The sequence below is a fragment of the Urocitellus parryii genome, chromosome 8 (genome assembly GCF_045843805.1).
Source record: "Urocitellus parryii isolate mUroPar1 chromosome 8, mUroPar1.hap1, whole genome shotgun sequence".
Lineage (NCBI taxonomy): Eukaryota > Metazoa > Chordata > Mammalia > Rodentia > Sciuridae > Urocitellus > Urocitellus parryii.
In genome coordinates this window covers 21,235,713-21,253,746 of record NC_135538.1, presented here as the reverse complement: position 1 = coordinate 21,253,746, position 18,034 = coordinate 21,235,713, and the positions used below count along the sequence as shown (strand labels likewise).

Below are 18,034 nucleotides of genomic sequence, written 5' to 3'. Positions count from 1 at the left end.
TATTTTGATATGTACTATACACCAGCTTCAGTAGCATGAGTAGGATTCATGTATCTCTACCTTTCTTTTGTGTTGGTGCTGGGTTCTATCACTGAGCAGTGCTGCTAGCCCCTTGCCCCCTTCTTTTTTTTTTTTAATTTTGAGACATGGTCTTCTTAAGTTGCCCAGGCTGGGCTCCATTTTTTGATCGTCCTGCCTCAGCCTCCCAGGTAGCTGGGATTATAGGCATGAATCACATTGCCTGGCTATATTTACACTTCTTAAACATTGTTCAGCTAATTTTTTATGCTGCCTGAATTAAGAAGCACTGATTAGCTCTATTTGGCTTCATTTTTCTTAAAGGAACAGCCAACATTTTCATTACTTTTTATTGAATGAATTTATCTCTTTTTTTTGGTGATACTTCCTTTAAATCATAATTTAAAATATATTTATTTAATTTTGCTAATTCTGTCTTAATAATACCATTATTTTAAAGCAAATACCTTATTTTCATTTTTAAAACAAATTTATTCATCCAGTACAATAAATTTTCCCAAATTATTCTGAAATTAATGTTCTTTCCCCACCAGTTATTCTAAAAATCTTTTGTATTTTTCCAATGAAATCTTGTAATCATTTTAATTAATTTACGGAAGAGTGTTCAATTTGAAATTATTTTTATTATTTGTTTCCTTTGAGATCAGTAAAGTTTGAAGGGTTAGTAAAACTTTCTCATCAGGTCTATTACAAAAGAGTTATACATTTTTCTTTTTTATTTTTGAAGTGATGGTATATGTTACCTTTTTTTCTGTGTGTGTCTATGGATACAAAGTTGATTTTGTTGGCCTTTTCATTTTATCAACATACTACGTGTATATAATGATAACTTTTCTTTTTTAATTATCTTATTTGCATATGTGCATGTTGCTAATGTGGTGGAACTTCAATAACTGTGCTGATTAGTAATGTTGATTGCAGATACACATACTATTTTATTGATTGTAAAAATATTTCCTTTGGGAAACAATTTATTCCAGGGGATTTTCAAAATTGTAAGTGCAGGGCTATCTTCTCTTTTGTTAGAAAAGCCTCCTCTTATCAAATCTTTTACTTTATCGCTTTATTTTCTTTATTTATTTGGTTTCATTTACTTGAAGTGTTGAATCTTATTTTATTGGTTGTAGTGTATTGATCGTGTTCTTTCTTTCTTCTTTTTGTTCTTTTTATTTTTCTGGTACTGGGGATTGAACCGGGGTGCTTAACCACTAAACCATATCCTCAGCCACTTTTTCCTTTTTTATTTTATTTAGCAACAGGGTCTTGCTAAGTTCTTAGGGCCTTGCGAAGTTGTTAAAGCTGGCTTTGAACTCATAATCCTCCTGCCTTAGCCTCCCAAATTGCTGGGATTACAGACATGTGCCACCTTAAAAGCCCTATCTTCAAGTAGTCACCTTTAAGATTAAGGCTTTCACATGTAAATTTTGGTGGGACAGAATTCAGTCCATAAGATAGAAATAATGGAGTATAAGGAAATTTTGAAAATTGTGAAGCATCTGAGATTTCTTGGCTTCCTGTTCTAGCTTCGAACTAATTGTTCTGGTAGTAAAACAACATATTTCGTTTCTAAGAGAATAATTGATCATGTTTTATAATTTATGGTATTTCATGTTAAATATATAATGTTGGGTAGGCTAACATGTCTAAGCTAAACACTTTTGGTTTTGCAAGCCAGAGAAGGCTAAATCTTTCTATATTAAAAGCTCTCTTGGTGTGTGTGTTGGGCGGGGTGGGGGGATAGTAGAGGGAGGGGCGGCATTTGCTTTTTGCTTTGCTTTTGTTGTGATGCTTGTTTCTCTAAAAGGAATTATTAACTACAACCCACTACAAAAATTGGTCTTGTAGTATAATAGCCCTGAATCCACTCCATTGTGGGCTTTCATTTTAAATGGTATTTGAATTTTTTTTTTTTTTTTTTTTTTAGAAAAATTGGTTCTAGGCAGTACTGGAGAGTTCACAAACCTATTTTGTTTCTTGTCCACTAGTCATTTTGATAGGGCTGTGGAAGAATGGAGACAGTTCCACTGTGACCTGAACGACCTCACACAGTGGATAACGGAAGCTGAAGAGTTACTGGGGGACACCTGTGCTCCAGATGGCAGCCTGGACTTAGACAATGCCAGGATGCATCAGCAGGTGAGCACTTTCTGTTCTTGAAAGGGGATCTGCCAAAAGGTTGCATATGTATTTAGCATGTGGCTGTTAAGACAGATTTCAGAAGTACGAACTGCATATATTAATTTTTCAGGAGTACATTTGTAGTTTGTGATTTTTATTCCCAATTTAGTTTCTGGTTTCCAGGGTTTACAAGAAAACTGGTCATATATAGTTTTCTATCAGGATTTTAAAGAAGTTTAAATAAAACTGCTCATTGGTGGGTAATGTGAGAAACAATCTCATTTAAAAAATTGTGTAAAAATGACTTCTTCTCTTGCAATTTGTATTCAGGATAATATTTGTAAAATTTTGTACCCAAACTTATATCAACCACAGAAAAATATATACGTACCTTAGCTGTGACTTTTTGTCCTCAAACACTTTGCATCATAGATAATTATCATAAAATTAAATTTTTCTTGATCTACAGCAGGACAGCTGCTCATGTAAGTCTAATTCAGTTCTGGGAATACATAACACAATAGCAACATCATTTCTGATAACAATAGATCTTTAAAAATAATGATAGAAAGCAAAGTAAATTTCAGTTTTACCACTGATAAAATATTTTCTTTTATTAAATTTTTAAAATGTATTTTCTGTAGAAGGTTCATAAGGAATTAAATAGATATGCTTTATTTTTTTTTTTAGAAATTTTTTAATATTTATTTTTTAGTTCTCGGCGGACACAACATCTTTGTTGGTATGTGGTGCTGAGGATCGAACCCGGGCCGCACGCATGCCAAGCGAGCGCGCTACCGCTTGAGCCACATCCCCAGCCCCAAAATAGATATGCTTTATTTTTCTCTTTAATATGTTAATGAATTTTTATGGTTTTGGAGGTACAGATAAATGTTTAAATTTGACTTTAAAATATCCCTTTAAAATTTGTTACTGAAAACTTTCTGCAGACCAGTGAAGCATTGTTTCAGCAAAAAGGACATTGAAGTTTCTTTAAATATTGCAGGATATATATTTATGTATTGCCAGGAATATATGGCGGGTAAATATTTTTTTTTTAAAGAGATGCATTTAAGCAGTTGTTTGGAAGAAGATGAGCAATTCACTTTAATCAAACTTGATTGATGCTTCGGCTTCAAAGTACACAGCTGTTGTTTGTTTTATGATATTAAGCTGTCCTATTTCACATTATTTTGCCTGATGACATTCCTGAGGGTGGGTTCAACTTCAAGATAAATTTCATTGACTGTGTTCCTTGCAATGTAATTAAGTTGTTTTAAAATGTCTTTTGTTATGAACATAAAACACCCTCCAGGAATCTGCTTCTCTAACACTTGAGCTGATGCCACAGTATTTGGGTAGGTGCATGGCGTCAGAACAGTTGAATTGTGTCATGGAATTAACTTTGGCTTGTGTTCTGTCACAGGAACTTGAAGAGGGCATCAGCAGCCATCAGCCCAGCCTGGTTGCAGTCAATCGAGCTGGGGATGGGATTGTGCAGAGACTGTCCCCAGCAGATGGAAGCTTCCTGAAAGACAAGCTGGCAGGGGTCAACCGACGTTGGAGCGCAGTCGTTGCCGAAGTGAAGGATAGGCAGCCCAGGTGATTCCGCCGAAGTCATTTGAGAGTACAGGAGGGAGTGTGTGTGGGGGTTGAATCTTTTAAGATACAATCCAACCTATCCCAAGGTCTTTTATCATCTGATATTATAATGAAGAATTTTACTGACAGTTAAGGCTCCCACTGTCCATGTCCTCATTATTTTTAGGTTGATCATGAAGTTGATTTTCTACTAAGATATGTATGTAAAAACAAACTCCATTCTTTTTGTTTCTGAGCATCCTGATAATGATGATTATGATGGAACATCAGGTAGTTGAAAGAACACAGGTCTGGCGGGGCCTTGCCTCACTCATTTGCTGGCTGAGTCTGCCTTAGTTACCCATCCCACTAGGTTGTCCTTAGTGTTGAAGGATGTGCTCTATCCCCACGTATCAACCCCTCATCTAGGTAATAGAATATGTATAACATGTTATTGTTTGTTTGCATGACCGACTATGCTATAGTGTCCCAGATTCTGTGAAGGTATCAACTGATTGGAAATATGTTTGATTACTAGTGTATGTAATGTTCTCTCTTTGTATTCTACATTTAAAATTATTTTAAGTCATTTTCTGAGAAATTAGAAACTTAGTGAACAATTTCTACTTTGCTTAATGTATCCAGTCTTATTGATGATTTTTTGGGGGGAGTGCTGTGGTGCTGAGGATCAAACCCAGTTCCTGTTGAGTGCTAGACAAATGCTCTACCACTAAGCCCCATCTCCAGCCCTTGTTGTGGTTTTCATTGTAGTTTTGGGTTAAAAAGTTGAAGATTTTTTTTTTCTGCTAGTTTGAACTCTGTGGATGATACATTATTTCCGTTATAAGCTATTTGTTTGTCTAACACTTTATCAAGTACATTATTATAATATTATATATGGCATTAATGTATGGTATTATCAAGTACATTATTATAATATTATATATGGCATTAATAGTATGGTATGGCCTGTGGCTTCTTTTTATTGTAAAAAGTCTGCATTTCTTATGTTCTGGTTACAGTCAGGCAATAATTGGTATGTGTTGGTTGAGAGATCACTATGTGGCAGAGAGAGAATTTGGGACTTTGCACACATTGTCTCATTCAATCCTGATAGACACTCTCTGAGGAAACTTGCTACAGCTGTGGAAACTGGGGCTTCACGAGGAGAGGTTAAGTAACTTGTCCAAAATTTCATAGAAAGTAGGTGCTAACAAGTATTATGCAGTATAAACCTAGAAAAGCCCCAGAGCTCTCTGGCTGAAGTTTTCCACTCTCTAAATGAGAATTATGCTCTAATGAGGATTAAATGAGACAATGTTTGCAAAGCATTCATGCCTTGACTGTTCATAGTTAACTCTTTTTTTAAAAAAAAAATTATTTTTTTAGTTGTAGTTGGGCACAATACCTTTATTTTATTTAATGTATTTTTTTATGGTGCTGAAGATGGAACCCAGGGCCTTGCCCATGCTAGGCAAGCGCTCTACTGCTGAGCCACAACCCCGGTCTCCCCTAGTTAACTCTAAAATCATCTGTTTCTTATAAAAGTAAGTTATTCTAGAACTTATTCTCCAGAATGTTCTTGCTAAATTTTGCCAATGATTGATTGATTTGATCAACATTTATTGAGCCTATGTTTAGTCCTGAGGATACAAATATCACTAAGAAATAGAGACTAAGAAGAAACTTTTGAAAGATGAAAATATATAGAGAATGATTACCCAAAACGTTTCTAATAGGGGAGAGGCAGATATGATGGACTATGAAATTTAGGTTTTAAAGAGGAAGGATATTGGATGCTGAGCTTTGAGGTATTTGTAGCCATGGTCCATGAATTCCTTCTAGGGAGTGTTGTTTTAATAGGCAGCTTCCTGTTGTGATAACAATTACCTGAAATAATCAACTTTTAAAAGAAAAACTTTATTTGGTCACAGTTTTGCAGGTTTCAGCCCATGATTGGTTGACCCTGTTGACTTGGGGCCTGCAGCAACATGTCATGGTGGAAATGCTTAGTGAAGCAAACCACTCACTTCATGATAGGGAAGGAAAAAGAGTGGAGGAAGGGGCTGTAATCCAACTATCCCCTTGAACGTCATGTCCCTCAATAATCTCAAGACCTCCTGCTAGGCCTCTCCTCTTTAAGTTTCTACCACCTTCTAATTGCAAGAGCTGGGGGGTCAAGTCTTAACATTTGGGCCTTTGGGGGAACATTCCAAACTACAGCATTGTACCCTGGCCTCCAAAAAAATCTATGTTCATTTCACAACGGGAAATGCCTTCAGTTCATCCCCAGGAGTATTCCTGAAGTTTTAGCACTTTTAGCATTTCTTAAAAGTTTAAGGCCAATTTCCCCTTTAAGATTGGAAGAAAACTCAACCGTGAGCCCCTGTATGAAATCAAAATGTAAGTTTTAAACTTCCAAGACATAATGGCAGGAGAGGCATGGGTTATTTATTTCCATCCCAAAAGGCAGGAATAGGAAAACAAAAGCAAGACTGAAACCTAGCACGATGAACGTGAAATTCTCCTGCTCTATGACTGGCATCCTGGGCACACTGGGGGGATGTGGTCTCTCAGGGGTTCAGGGAGCCCCATCCCCACTGTTTTGTTTATAGCCCACATAGCCGCTGTCCTGGGCTGGCTTGGATCACTGCCTGCAGCTTCCCTCCGCAAATGTTCCACATTGCCAACATTTCTATCTTCTTGGGGTCCTTAGTTAGGCTTGTTCTTTGCTCTCAAAGTTCTGTGCTGCACTCTGTTGGAGGCTACTTGCAGGAGCTCTTACCCTGTAACATGCTTCCTGGATCTCAGATTTTCCTTTGAAATCTTGGTGGAAACCTCCTTGATTCCACAACTGATTCATTTCACATGTCTGCAAAAGAAGCATCATATGGATGCTGCCTGAGTGAACTGTACTTGGGCCCTCTTGACCCATGGCTGCAATGGAGTGCCTTGTTGGCAGTGGTCCTGGGAAATCAGGGAGCCCAGAGACTCTTTTCTCAAAAGACTCTGCCCTGGAAAGTCTTTAAAATCAATATGCATCTCTACAAATCTCTGAGCCTGTGATGGCTGTGACCTTGCTAATTTCTGAGAGTCCCTCTAGAAAATTTCCCTATTTTTCCAAGGCAGAATATTATTATTTTTTTCCTTCTGAACCCAGAAATACTTGGTGGCAGCAAGCGGCTGCTGCTGCTTTTTTCTGCTGCTGTGTCTGTTCAGTTCTTTGCCCATTTTTTGATTGGGTTATTTGTTATTTTGGTGTTAAGCTTTTTGAGTTCTTTATATTTCCTGGAGATTAATGTCCTATCGGAGGTGCAGGTGGTAAAGATTTTCTCCCATTCTATAGGCTCTCTCTTCACGTTCTTAATTGTTTCCTTTGTTGTGGAGAAGGTTTTTAGTTTGATATCATCCCATTTGTTGATTCTTGATTTTACTTCTTGTGCTTTAGGAGTCATTGTGGAAATCAGTTCTTAAGCTGACATGATGGAGAGTTTGGCCTATTTTTTTTTTTTTTTTTTTTTTTTAGGTGCAGGGTCTCTGGTCTAATGCCTAGGTCCTTATCCACTTTGAGTTGAGCTTTGTGCAGGGTGATAGACTGGGGTTCAATTTCTTTCTACTACATATGGATTTCCAGTTTTCCCAGTACCATTTGTTGAAGAGTCTATCTTTTTTCCATTGTATGTTTAGGCACCTTTGTTTAGTATGACATAACGTATTTATGTGGGTTTGTCTCTGTGTCTTCTGTTCTGTTCCATTGGTCTTCATGTCTGTTTTTGTGCACTTGGATTGTTCTTAAGGACACCAGCAACTACAATAGCACCCATCTTGTCTGTAAGTATACACATGCTTCTCTTTTAGCACAACTGCCAGTTTTCCAAATCTCTTTCTTTCTTTGTGGTTTTTACTGTAAATCCTGGTAAAAGTAAAAGCTGCCTTAATACTGGGCTGCTTTGAAATTTTCTGTGTTAGACAAACCAATCCATCCATCACCTTTCAGTTTGGCTTCCCAAAACGTACCAAGGAATGGACAAAATGCAGTTCAGTTCTTTGCCACAGTGCAACAAGGTTGATCTGTAGTCCAATTACCATCAAATCCCTCCTTTTTATATAAAACCTACTTAACATAACCTTTAGAATTGCACTCCTATCAATGGTCTTGTCTTTTGAGACCCCACCAGAATCAACTGTTAAGCATCACTTACAACATTTTAGGCTTTTTCTAGCTTGCTCCTTTAAACTTCTTCCATAAACCAATTTGAAAGACTTTTCCACATCATCAGGAATGCATGGTGGAGCCAAGCGCTTACGGCTTATGGCAGAGAAGCAAAAAAGAGCAATGGGCCGAGATCCCACTATCTCCTTCAAGGATATTCCCCTAGTGATCTAAAGATGTCTCATTTGGCCCCACCTCTACCAACTCTGATTGTTCCCACTCACTTCCAGTAGCACCAGGAGGAGACCGAACCTTTAACACTTGGGCCTCATCTGATTATATTCCAATATAATACTTCTTTTAATAAATTAATCAAATTTATCTTTTTCTCCTCATTTCTCCTAATATTTGTAAAATTCCGTATCCAAACTAGAGCAGCCTTTAGGGAAAAGAAAGCAGACGTACAAAGGAGGGAGGTATGAGTAGTGAGGCCCTGGGAGAGACCTGAAGAGGATTAGGTGAAGAGGAGGGTTAGGAAGCCTGGGGCAGGATTGCAAGGGGAGATGTTCGCATGGAGAATTCTTCCAGCTGGAGGTGAGGTGACTTCTGGGCTTTCTGCAGGGAAACAGTGCACAAGCAGAAATTCTCCTATAGATTTACAAATGGATCTCTATAGAGTGTGATAATTATTGTGCTTGAAACTAACAAAGTGAAGTTTATGCCTATTTTACTCACTTCTTGAACATGAAAGGAATAATGAATCTTTTGCCCCAGATGTTGCATTTTGACTAAAGCAATATTTGTTTATATAAATGCATGTTAAACTTCGGGTTTGTGACCTATCTTATGTTGAGACTACCTTAAAATATTGAGTGTGTATGCATGCTGTTATCAAAGTCATTGAGAAATATCACACAGTTTTTTTTTTGTTGTTGTTGTTGAAAGCCTGCAGCTAAATATTTGCACAGTTCAACCATTTGTGCTGTTTCTTAATGAGCAATTGTTATCTACGATTTGAATGGAATTTGTAATTTGTTTTTATACTTAGGGCTAACATTTAAATTGTAGATTATATTTAGTTTGCAGATAAAAATTTTTGGTGACTCAAATATGTCTTATTAAAATCACTTGATAATGTTAGTTTCCTTCTCAGTTCTATTTTCAAAGTACTAATTTAGTCATGATTATGAAATATTGGAAGCTTAAATTCCAACTTTTTTTTAATAAAAGGCTGGTACTAGTATTTTGGGCATTTCCAAAGTTTTTAAATCAAATTCTTTTCAGGGTAGACTACCCGTTTTAGTATTGGTAACCTTAACAATTTATATTATTGCTTTTTTATCTTGAAACAGTATTTTCTTCATGGATATTAAGAACTCTGATTTATTAGTGATTTTCATTAGTTTTGTAATATTAAATATTATTGGCTCCATTAAGCATATAAGTATTTAATATTTTATTGCATCTACTACATCATTTTGTTAGGCCTCATGATTAAGGCATAGCCATTAAACATGTACATTCTGATTAGGGATGATACATGCAATTCATTAAAAAATGGCATTCAATTTTTCAACCAGCACCAAATTGTAGCAACTATAAAAATAATGATACCACTAAGCTCCTGATAGCTTTTAATCCCTTTAAAAAAGTATCCAATTATGTTTGTCATATGAATTCTAATCATATTCTCATCTTCTTCCAGATGGTTTGTATTCTTATAAATGTTATTCTTATAACATTTAAAAGAGCTAATTAAGGCAGTTCCATTTTTATATTCATCTGACTGTTTTCCTTGCATCCTTTAAAACTTTTGCTGTATTTTTCCTAGATCTCTTTTTATAACTTTGTGTGCCATATTCAAGCATAATGCTTACTTTAAAGAACTAATCGAATTTACATTTTTCTTGTTTTTCCCAATACTTGTAATCTTTTTCTAATCTCAGCACTTTGTCTCTTTTTTTTTCTGTCCTATGAATAAAGCAGAGTAAAAGTTGCCCCCTGGTGTGAATAATGCGCCATATAATGATGCTGTTCTGTCTGCATGAAGTACTCAAAAAAGAATTGTTTGCTTTTCCTTATTATTTTAGATAAAGACATTTTTCATGTTTTTTAAAAATTTCTATTATACTACCCAGTGGTATCTAACTTTAAAAAGTTTTATATAAAGTACATATAATATTCTTTAGTTTCTATGTTTTTGAATAGCATTAAGGAAAAATTCTTGTTATTTTTATTAAGTAGCCTTTAGTCTTCCATATGTATATATTATCATTAACATTCATTTAAAAACACATATTAAAAATAATTGTTAGAGGGGCTGGGGTTGTGACTCAACAGTAGAGTACTTGCCTAGCACGTGCAAGGCCCTGGGTTCAATTATCAGCATCACATAAAAATAAATAAAATAAAGATATTGTGTCCAACTACAACTAAAAAATAAATATTTAAAAAAATAATTGTTAGAAATTATTTCTTTTTTGGAGAGTTAATCAGGATATCATAAGCACATATATAATGTTCTTAATGAGATTTTTTTTCTTATTATTTTTCAATAATTCTTTTAGGCTAAAAGGAGAAAGTAAACAAGTGATGGGGTATAGAAAAAAGCTAGATGAGATTATCTGTTGGTTAATGAAGGCTGAGAATACTGTGCAAAAGAGATCAACTACAGAGCTGGAAGGAAACCTACAGGAATTAGCAGTAAGTGGTGCATTTGTCTCTATATTTGCCATTGCCTTTTGATGCACGGGCATTATTCTTATGTAAGAGATTGCATGACTAAAGAAGAAAAGGAAAGAAACTTTGTACTTTGTGTAAATGTGATGAATTTAAAGAGGAATTTCTTTTTAAGAGCAGCTGTAATTTTGAGCTTCCAGAGATAAAGCTTCATGCACATAGAAAGGATAAACCACCATACTCTTAGTATTAGATCAGATTTTTAGATTATGTAAAAATAATCTAAAATATTTAACACTGTTGTGAAGTATAGTTTTTTTGCTGTTAGATTTGGAATATAAATACTGATTATTATTGATGAAGTTGAGTTTTACAGAAAATTCTTGAGCAATGTGCACAATAATTCATTGGAACTTACTGGAGAGTTAGTGTAATGATTGTCTTAATGAAATTTTATTTGTTGCAGCTGATAAGAATAGTCTGTAGTTGTTCATGTATATAATAGCAAAAAATGCATAAAGATATGCAGGTATATAAATATATCCAAATATCCCTAAAATTTTATATCACAAGTATTTATAGTTTTTGTTAATGCAAGTACATGTTGTAGAATAATAAGAATTATGTGTTCACATTTATATTTAACAAGACAGCAATTGTGTGACTGTGTATGCATATGTGCATGTATAAAAATATATGTGAAAGGGTACTTAATGACTGGATAACAGATTTGGTCCATAAAGGAATATGATTGGGGCATTTGGGGAAAGGCATTTTTTCATAATGATGAAAAATATGTTGCAAAACAATTTTTAAGCTTTCTTTGTAATATGTGAAAATATCTACTATCCTGTTTTAATAAAAATATCAATAGAATTTCCCTTTTGCAAGCAATCTGGGAAGAATTACAAAGGGAAGGACCCTATATTAAGATGGAGTATCAAGGTGGAGATAAGAACAGAGTGTTAGCTGTGTGTGGTGGCACACGCCTGTAATCAGCTACTCAGGAGGCTGAGGTAGGAGGATTGTGAACTTGAGGACAGCATCAGCAACTTAGTGAGATCCCCCATCTCAAAATAAAAAATCCAGGGGGCTGGGGATGTAGTTCAGTGGTCGAGTACCCCTTGGTTCAACTCCCAGTTTCAGGGGAAGGAGGGAGAAAGACTAGAGTGTTAATTTAGAAAGGAAAACACAGTATGACCCTGTTAAAAGAGAAAGTATGGAAGTGTGTGTTCCTGTGCACGCACAGACAATTGCGCTTTGGTGTGTCTTCATTGCCTCTCTGTTCCGGTTTCTTAACATGTGCTCAGGCATCTTGTAAGTTCATGTTCCATTGGAGAAATTAAAACCCCACATTTATAAGAATGCTTTCCCAAGAGATTTTTAGTACATTTCTTGAATTTTGCCCAGTAGAACAATTGTCCTGCTGAACTTGTCTTTGATTCCTTTAGGACTTAACCCAAGAGATGGAAGTAGAAGCTGAAAAACTCAAATGGCTGAATAGAACTGAACTGGAGATGCTCTCAGATAAAAGTCTGAGCTTACACGAAAGAGAGAAACTTTCAGAAAGCTTACGAACTGCAAACACTACTTGGAATAAGGTGAGTGGGGCTTCTCTAACATATGTTTCATATTTATTGATATGGAATGAGAACAGGTTTGTAGCTGTTTCACCTTTAAACATGCATAATTCTTACTCATGTTTACAGTTTTTTTAATCCATTATAGACAGAAACATATGTTTTCAAAGAATATCTTCTATTTAATATGGAATTCTTTGTCCAGGAGGACTTATACATTATATACTACATTAAATAATGAATGTATATGACAATTAGGCAATAAAATGCCAATAATTATATTCTAAAAACGAATACCTTAAAATAGCTTCCTGATGTCACACGAGACTTTTCACATGTGTGTTGTTTATTTTCAATGATTTTATTCATTCAGTGTGTATTTATTAGGTTCCAGTGGCATATAATGACATATGACTCTAATTGTAACCCAGTGGTCTCCTTTCCCTCATACGTTATTTTTTCGTGATTTGTTATTGGCTCAGAATGGTTATACAATACATAACATTAGGATTCATTTTGACATAATTATAAATGCATGGAATATAATTTTCTCCAATTTAGTCCCTAATACTTACCCTAACCCCTTTTCCCTCCCCCATTCCCTTTCCTCTACTCTATTAATCTTTCTATTTATTTACATTTTTAAAAATAGCATCTTGTGGATATACATAATGGCGAGGTTCATTGTGGTATATTTATATACGTACATTGGAAAGTTAGTTCAGATTCATTCCACTCTTTTCCCCTTATTCCCTCCCTCCTCCCTCCCAACTAATTTCCTTCTGTTACTCCCCTAATGTTTCTTTTGTTGTTGTTGTTGGAATTCCTCCTGCCCTCACCCCATTTCTTTTCTCTTTCACCCCTCTTTATTTTAGACTAGCTTTCACATATCAGAGAAAATATTTGACCTTTGACTTTTTGGGTCTTACTTATTTCACTTAGCATTTTAGTTTCCAGTTCCATCCATTTGCCAGCAAATGAGATCATTTCATTCTTTTTTGTGGCTGAGTAATATCTATTCAGTTGATGGACATCTAGGCCGGTTCCATAGTTTGGCTATTGTGACGTGTGCTGCTATAAACATTGATGTGGCTGAATTTCTGTAGCATGACGATTTTTAGATCTTTTTGAAATATACCAAGGAGTGGGATACCTGGGTCATAAGGTGGTTTCATTCCTTGTTTTTTGAATGTCCATATACCTTCCAGAGTGGTTGTGCTAATTTGCAGTCCTACCAACAATGTATGAGTATACCTTTTCCCTGCATCTTCACCAACACTTATTTTTATTCGTATTCTTTTTTTTATTATTTGTTTCATGATAATCACTATTCTGACTGGAGTGAGATGAAATCTTGTTGTGGTTTTGATTTTAATTTCCATAATTACTATAGATGTTTAATTTTTTTTATATACTTGATGACCATTTGTATTTTTTCTTTTGAGACATATCAAGTTAAGTCGTTTTGCCCATTTACTTATTGGGTATTTGTGGCTTTGGTGTTAAGTTTTTTGAGTTCTTTGTATATTCTGGATATTAATGCCCTATCTGAGGTGCAGGTGGCAAGGATCTCCCATTCTCTAGCTTCTCTTTTCATGCTCTTAATTATTTTCCTTGCTATGTAGAAGCTTTTTGTTATCTATCTATCTATCTATCTATCTATCTATCTATTTTTCTATCTTTGAAAAAAAAGGAAAAAGAAGGTTTATTGATTTGCTAGAAAATGAGAAATACAGGGGACTCCTGTGCCAGAGGCTATGATTCTGCCCATCAGCTTTTAAAGAGGTGATTCAAAGGCTACATTCCACATATTCTCTGTTGGAGTTGTAATTCTGTTGTTAATTTCGGGGATAGTCATTTCTGAGATCCTCTTTTACCATATCCAAAGTCTGTCTATATTACTTCATTTCTATGGTGGTTGTATTCTCAGGACAGATAAATCTGTCTGAAAATGGAAAAGAAAGGTAATCCTGTTTCCTCTGATATTAGAAAGGGAGAGAGATTAGGGAGGAGTAGGGAGAGAGAAAGAAAGAAAGAGAAAGAAATATGTCCATTTATAAACTAAGCTGCAGTGATAGGGCAGCAAGAGCTATATTCAAAGCATAAAGTGGACCACTGTTACTTTCCTACACTGTCAATTTCTGCATTCCATTTCTATGAAAAAATGGGTGACACTATCTCCATGCTACTTGCTGCTGAAAGAGTGCAAAGTTGGGGAAGTAATCCAAAATTCTTGTTCTCTATCGGGGGGGGGGGTGTGGACAGTTAAGGGTATTCAGCATCAGAGCAGTCCAGAGGCCCATAGTGACAGATGGCAGGTGACTGGACAAGGCATACATAGGGGATGGATCAGCATTAATTTTTTTTGGTAAATAGTTAGTATAAAATCAATTAGTATTTCAGGCAGTCCCTGAAAACCATGAAGACAGTAACCCATAATCATTATCTACAGAAAACAGATTGAGTTTATCAACATATAAGGGTAGGAAGATTTGTAAGTCATCAGGCTCAAATTAACTCAGGACACACTTGTGGCTCTTGAGTCCTTTATGATCAGTGTTATTAGGCTCTCTCACACAAGAACCCTTCCTTTAGAGGCTCTGGCTTTGTTCACTTTTGGTAGGGCTGACACAACTGTATGTCTTGTTCCTATGTACTACTAAGAGTTAGCTAAGATTCCTCAGAGATAATTCTTGGAGATGTGTGCGAAGATCCTTGGCTCCTTTAGCTTTCCTGTACCAGTGGTACCATCTGCTAGGATGGGTCAAAAGTCTTGCTGACCATACTTGGCTTCTCTTGGAAGCATCAGGAACATTTCCTCTCCAATGACCCTCCTCTTTGCAGAATGTACACTGGTTGACTTCCTGTTCTCTAAAGTCATCTTGGTCTCCCTGATCAACAGATCAGGTGACTCACTGGAATTTCAGGGCCCAGAAATTATTATTTTAATTGTTATTCTCTGGGTCCTGGCTAACCTTAGAGGGCAAGGGTCAAAATGTTGGCTGTTTTTTCCTTGGCCTTTTTACTTCCTTGACTTTGGTCTCCAATTTTTGGTTTTAAACATGCACCAGACCAATTTCATCAGTCTTAAAGGGGGAATAATAGATTATAACTTCAATATCTATAGTTTTACAGTTATCCCTTTCATTTAATTGGGATCACTATTAGAAGTGGAAGCCAGCATTAGATCCTATCTGTCCTATAGGTGAAAACTTATTTTTCCAAATTAACCCAGGTGGTTTAATTAGAAGCAGTACCTCTGCAAAACACTGACAAGTAACAGTTATAAAGTTTACAAGGAAAATACAAAATGAAATTTAATAGAGCAAAAACATATTCAGTTTGTGTAATAGCTACGAACCAAATAAAATGATTTTTATAATCTTAAACTTTTACTTAGTTATGTATTATATCCCCTGTTTATTTTGAGAACATAGTAATCTTTTTTTTTTTTTTTTCATTTTTGTGGTGCTGGGGATTAATCTCAGGGCCTTCTGTATGTAAGGCAGGCACTCTACCAACTGAGCTGTATCCCCAGCCCATGATCACAGTAATCTTTACAACAAAAATCGATCTTTTGAATACCACTTTAAATGGTCCAAGTTTAGCCTATTTTTCAGTCATTTTAACACAGAGTAAAGTGAGAGGCAGAGCCTTACCTCTGTAAGGTGGGGCTCTTGACAAATAACCCAGTACATTTCATTTGAAACATGAATCAAAGACTAAGAGAGCTTTAAACTTTCTTTTTATGGAAAAAGTGGTAAAATGTTTCCATGTTATACAATATCACCTTTAAACAGATCAGGTTCTCCTTATTATTTTTCAAAAATACATTTAAATTTCTATTCCAATGTAAAGAGTAACACAAAATTGTATTTATAACTCATTGATAACAGGTTACTTTATCCAGTCATAAAACATCAAATGACATGAATAAATACCAACCATGTTTGTTATTTCTACATAAATCTGAAGGAGGATTTTGCTACAGATAATTTTAGTTTTGAGAATGTGAACTTGATAAAGTACTCTCCTAAGCTTTACATTTAACTAAGTTTAACTTTTAAAGTACAGTTTGGAATGCACAGTGTAAATAACAATAGTCACAGGTCTGCATAGGTTAGCAGTATTAGCAAAAATAGCCTTAAATCTATTATATATTTAGGAAACAGTGTTAATGATCAGAAATAGATTTAGTCAAAGCAAACAGATATAAGATAGATCATTAGATGGCAGTGTGGTCTTTCTATGTCAGATCAAAAAGAATACTTATTGATTGATTACCTTGCCAGTAAACCTAGATCAACATTCATTTTATAAACTTTTACATAACATGTAGAAAAGGCTCAGACAGATATAGTTATCAGATTATATATATATATATATATATATATATATATATATATATATATATATATATTTGCCTATATTTAGGGTGTCAGTTATATTGTAACGTAAAATAAAAGTTGTTTATTTAACCAGTTATGAACTGATCATTTAAAAGACTTTAAAGTAGGTACAAATCCTAATTCTTTTTAGACTTAGTTTCTCTAAGTAATAAAACCTAATAGATACAAGAAAATTATCTTGATAGATAAGAGCAGATCAATGTTTCAGACTTTGCTTCGTATCACTACATTGAAATTTGAATACTTGACTGTGCTAATTATAGCCAACTTAATCCCATACTGAAACTTTTTGAGATGTTTTTCTTCCACAAACCATCTGCAACATACTTAGACATTTTACAATTTGTTTATAACCTTAGTTTTGTCCTTTCTTCTTGGACTTTAGCACAAGAATATTACTTTACCATGTAAAATACTTTATCATCCAGAAACATTTCCTTTGCTTTCTAATTTTCCATACTAAAATTTATTTCCATATCTATAACTTTATTTTCTTTTATCTTTTCTAGTTTCAGACCCTTTCTTAAATTCATATTCTGAAACAATCCTTATGAATTTTATCTGTGCATTTAATTTACACAACAAATTTCATCCCAGGAGAGGGATCAGAAAATCTGGCATATACAAAAACTGTGTCTTAATCTGTTTTCTCCCAGGTTGCATTCCAGGGGTTGGAGCACAGGAGATATGTTTGAGCCTGGCCTGTCTCCCTTATCATTATCACAATGCCATCAGCGTTAAGTGAGTTCTCCACTGTGGGTTGTACCCAGAGTCTCTTTTTGGGCCTTTTTCCTACACTAGGCATATTGATGTGCAGTAGAGGAAGCCCTTTTCATCCTTTTCTTTAGGCTTCTTTGAAGATACCTTTGCAGAGGCTGCCGACAAAACATGGGTTGGTCTTAGTTTCTGTCTTTTTCTTTTCTGAGTGCAGTTGTTTATCCTGTCAGTCTCCCCAAGCATTTAGTTTGATGGGATCCTGTTATAGCAAGAATTGCTTTGCTATAATAAATATCCTCTGGCCAAAAGAGGTGTCCTGTCAGATGAAAGGGGAGACTATTCCTGTCCCTGGATCATAAATGGACAGTGCTGGAACCTACTGCTGCATTCTTTCTGGCCAGCAGCCTCCACCCACAATGTGCAAAAGGGCTGGAAGGCAGGGGAGAGGCCAGGTTCCCAGGCAGCTTTTCTGAGATTTTTTTTCTCCCCCCAGCTTAGGGCTTGTGTCCTTCACCCATGCTGTCCTGGGCCAGACTGAAAAACAGTGTGGGAGTGCCCTTAAAAATTTCAATCTTTTAAAACCTTTCTTCTGGTCTCCTGCTCTCCTTGCACACCAGGGGCAATGCCTTTTGGCACTTTCAACTTAGTTCCTGATGTTCAGACCCCTTATCCCGAAACTGCATAAGAGCCTGTGCATACGGAATCTTCCATGTACTTTACCAACTTCAACTTCAAGGTTATATAATAATCCAGAAGAA

At 35.5% G+C, this 18,034-nt stretch overlaps 1 protein-coding gene across 5 annotated transcripts in view; it reads left to right on the top strand.

Annotated features, from left to right (window-relative positions):
* Utrn (utrophin) overlaps nucleotides 1–18,034 on the top strand; it is a 514,146-nt gene that overhangs the window by 218,732 nt on the left and 277,380 nt on the right. For all 5 annotated transcript variants that reach the window (XM_026397636.2, XM_026397635.2, XM_077801941.1 and 2 more), the window contains 4 exons: nucleotides 2,025–2,175; nucleotides 3,584–3,759; nucleotides 10,459–10,594; nucleotides 12,022–12,171. In XM_026397636.2, the coding sequence (XP_026253421.2) occupies nucleotides 2,025–2,175; nucleotides 3,584–3,759; nucleotides 10,459–10,594; nucleotides 12,022–12,171 (613 nt within the window). The remainder of the gene's footprint in view (nucleotides 1–2,024; nucleotides 2,176–3,583; nucleotides 3,760–10,458; nucleotides 10,595–12,021; nucleotides 12,172–18,034) is intronic.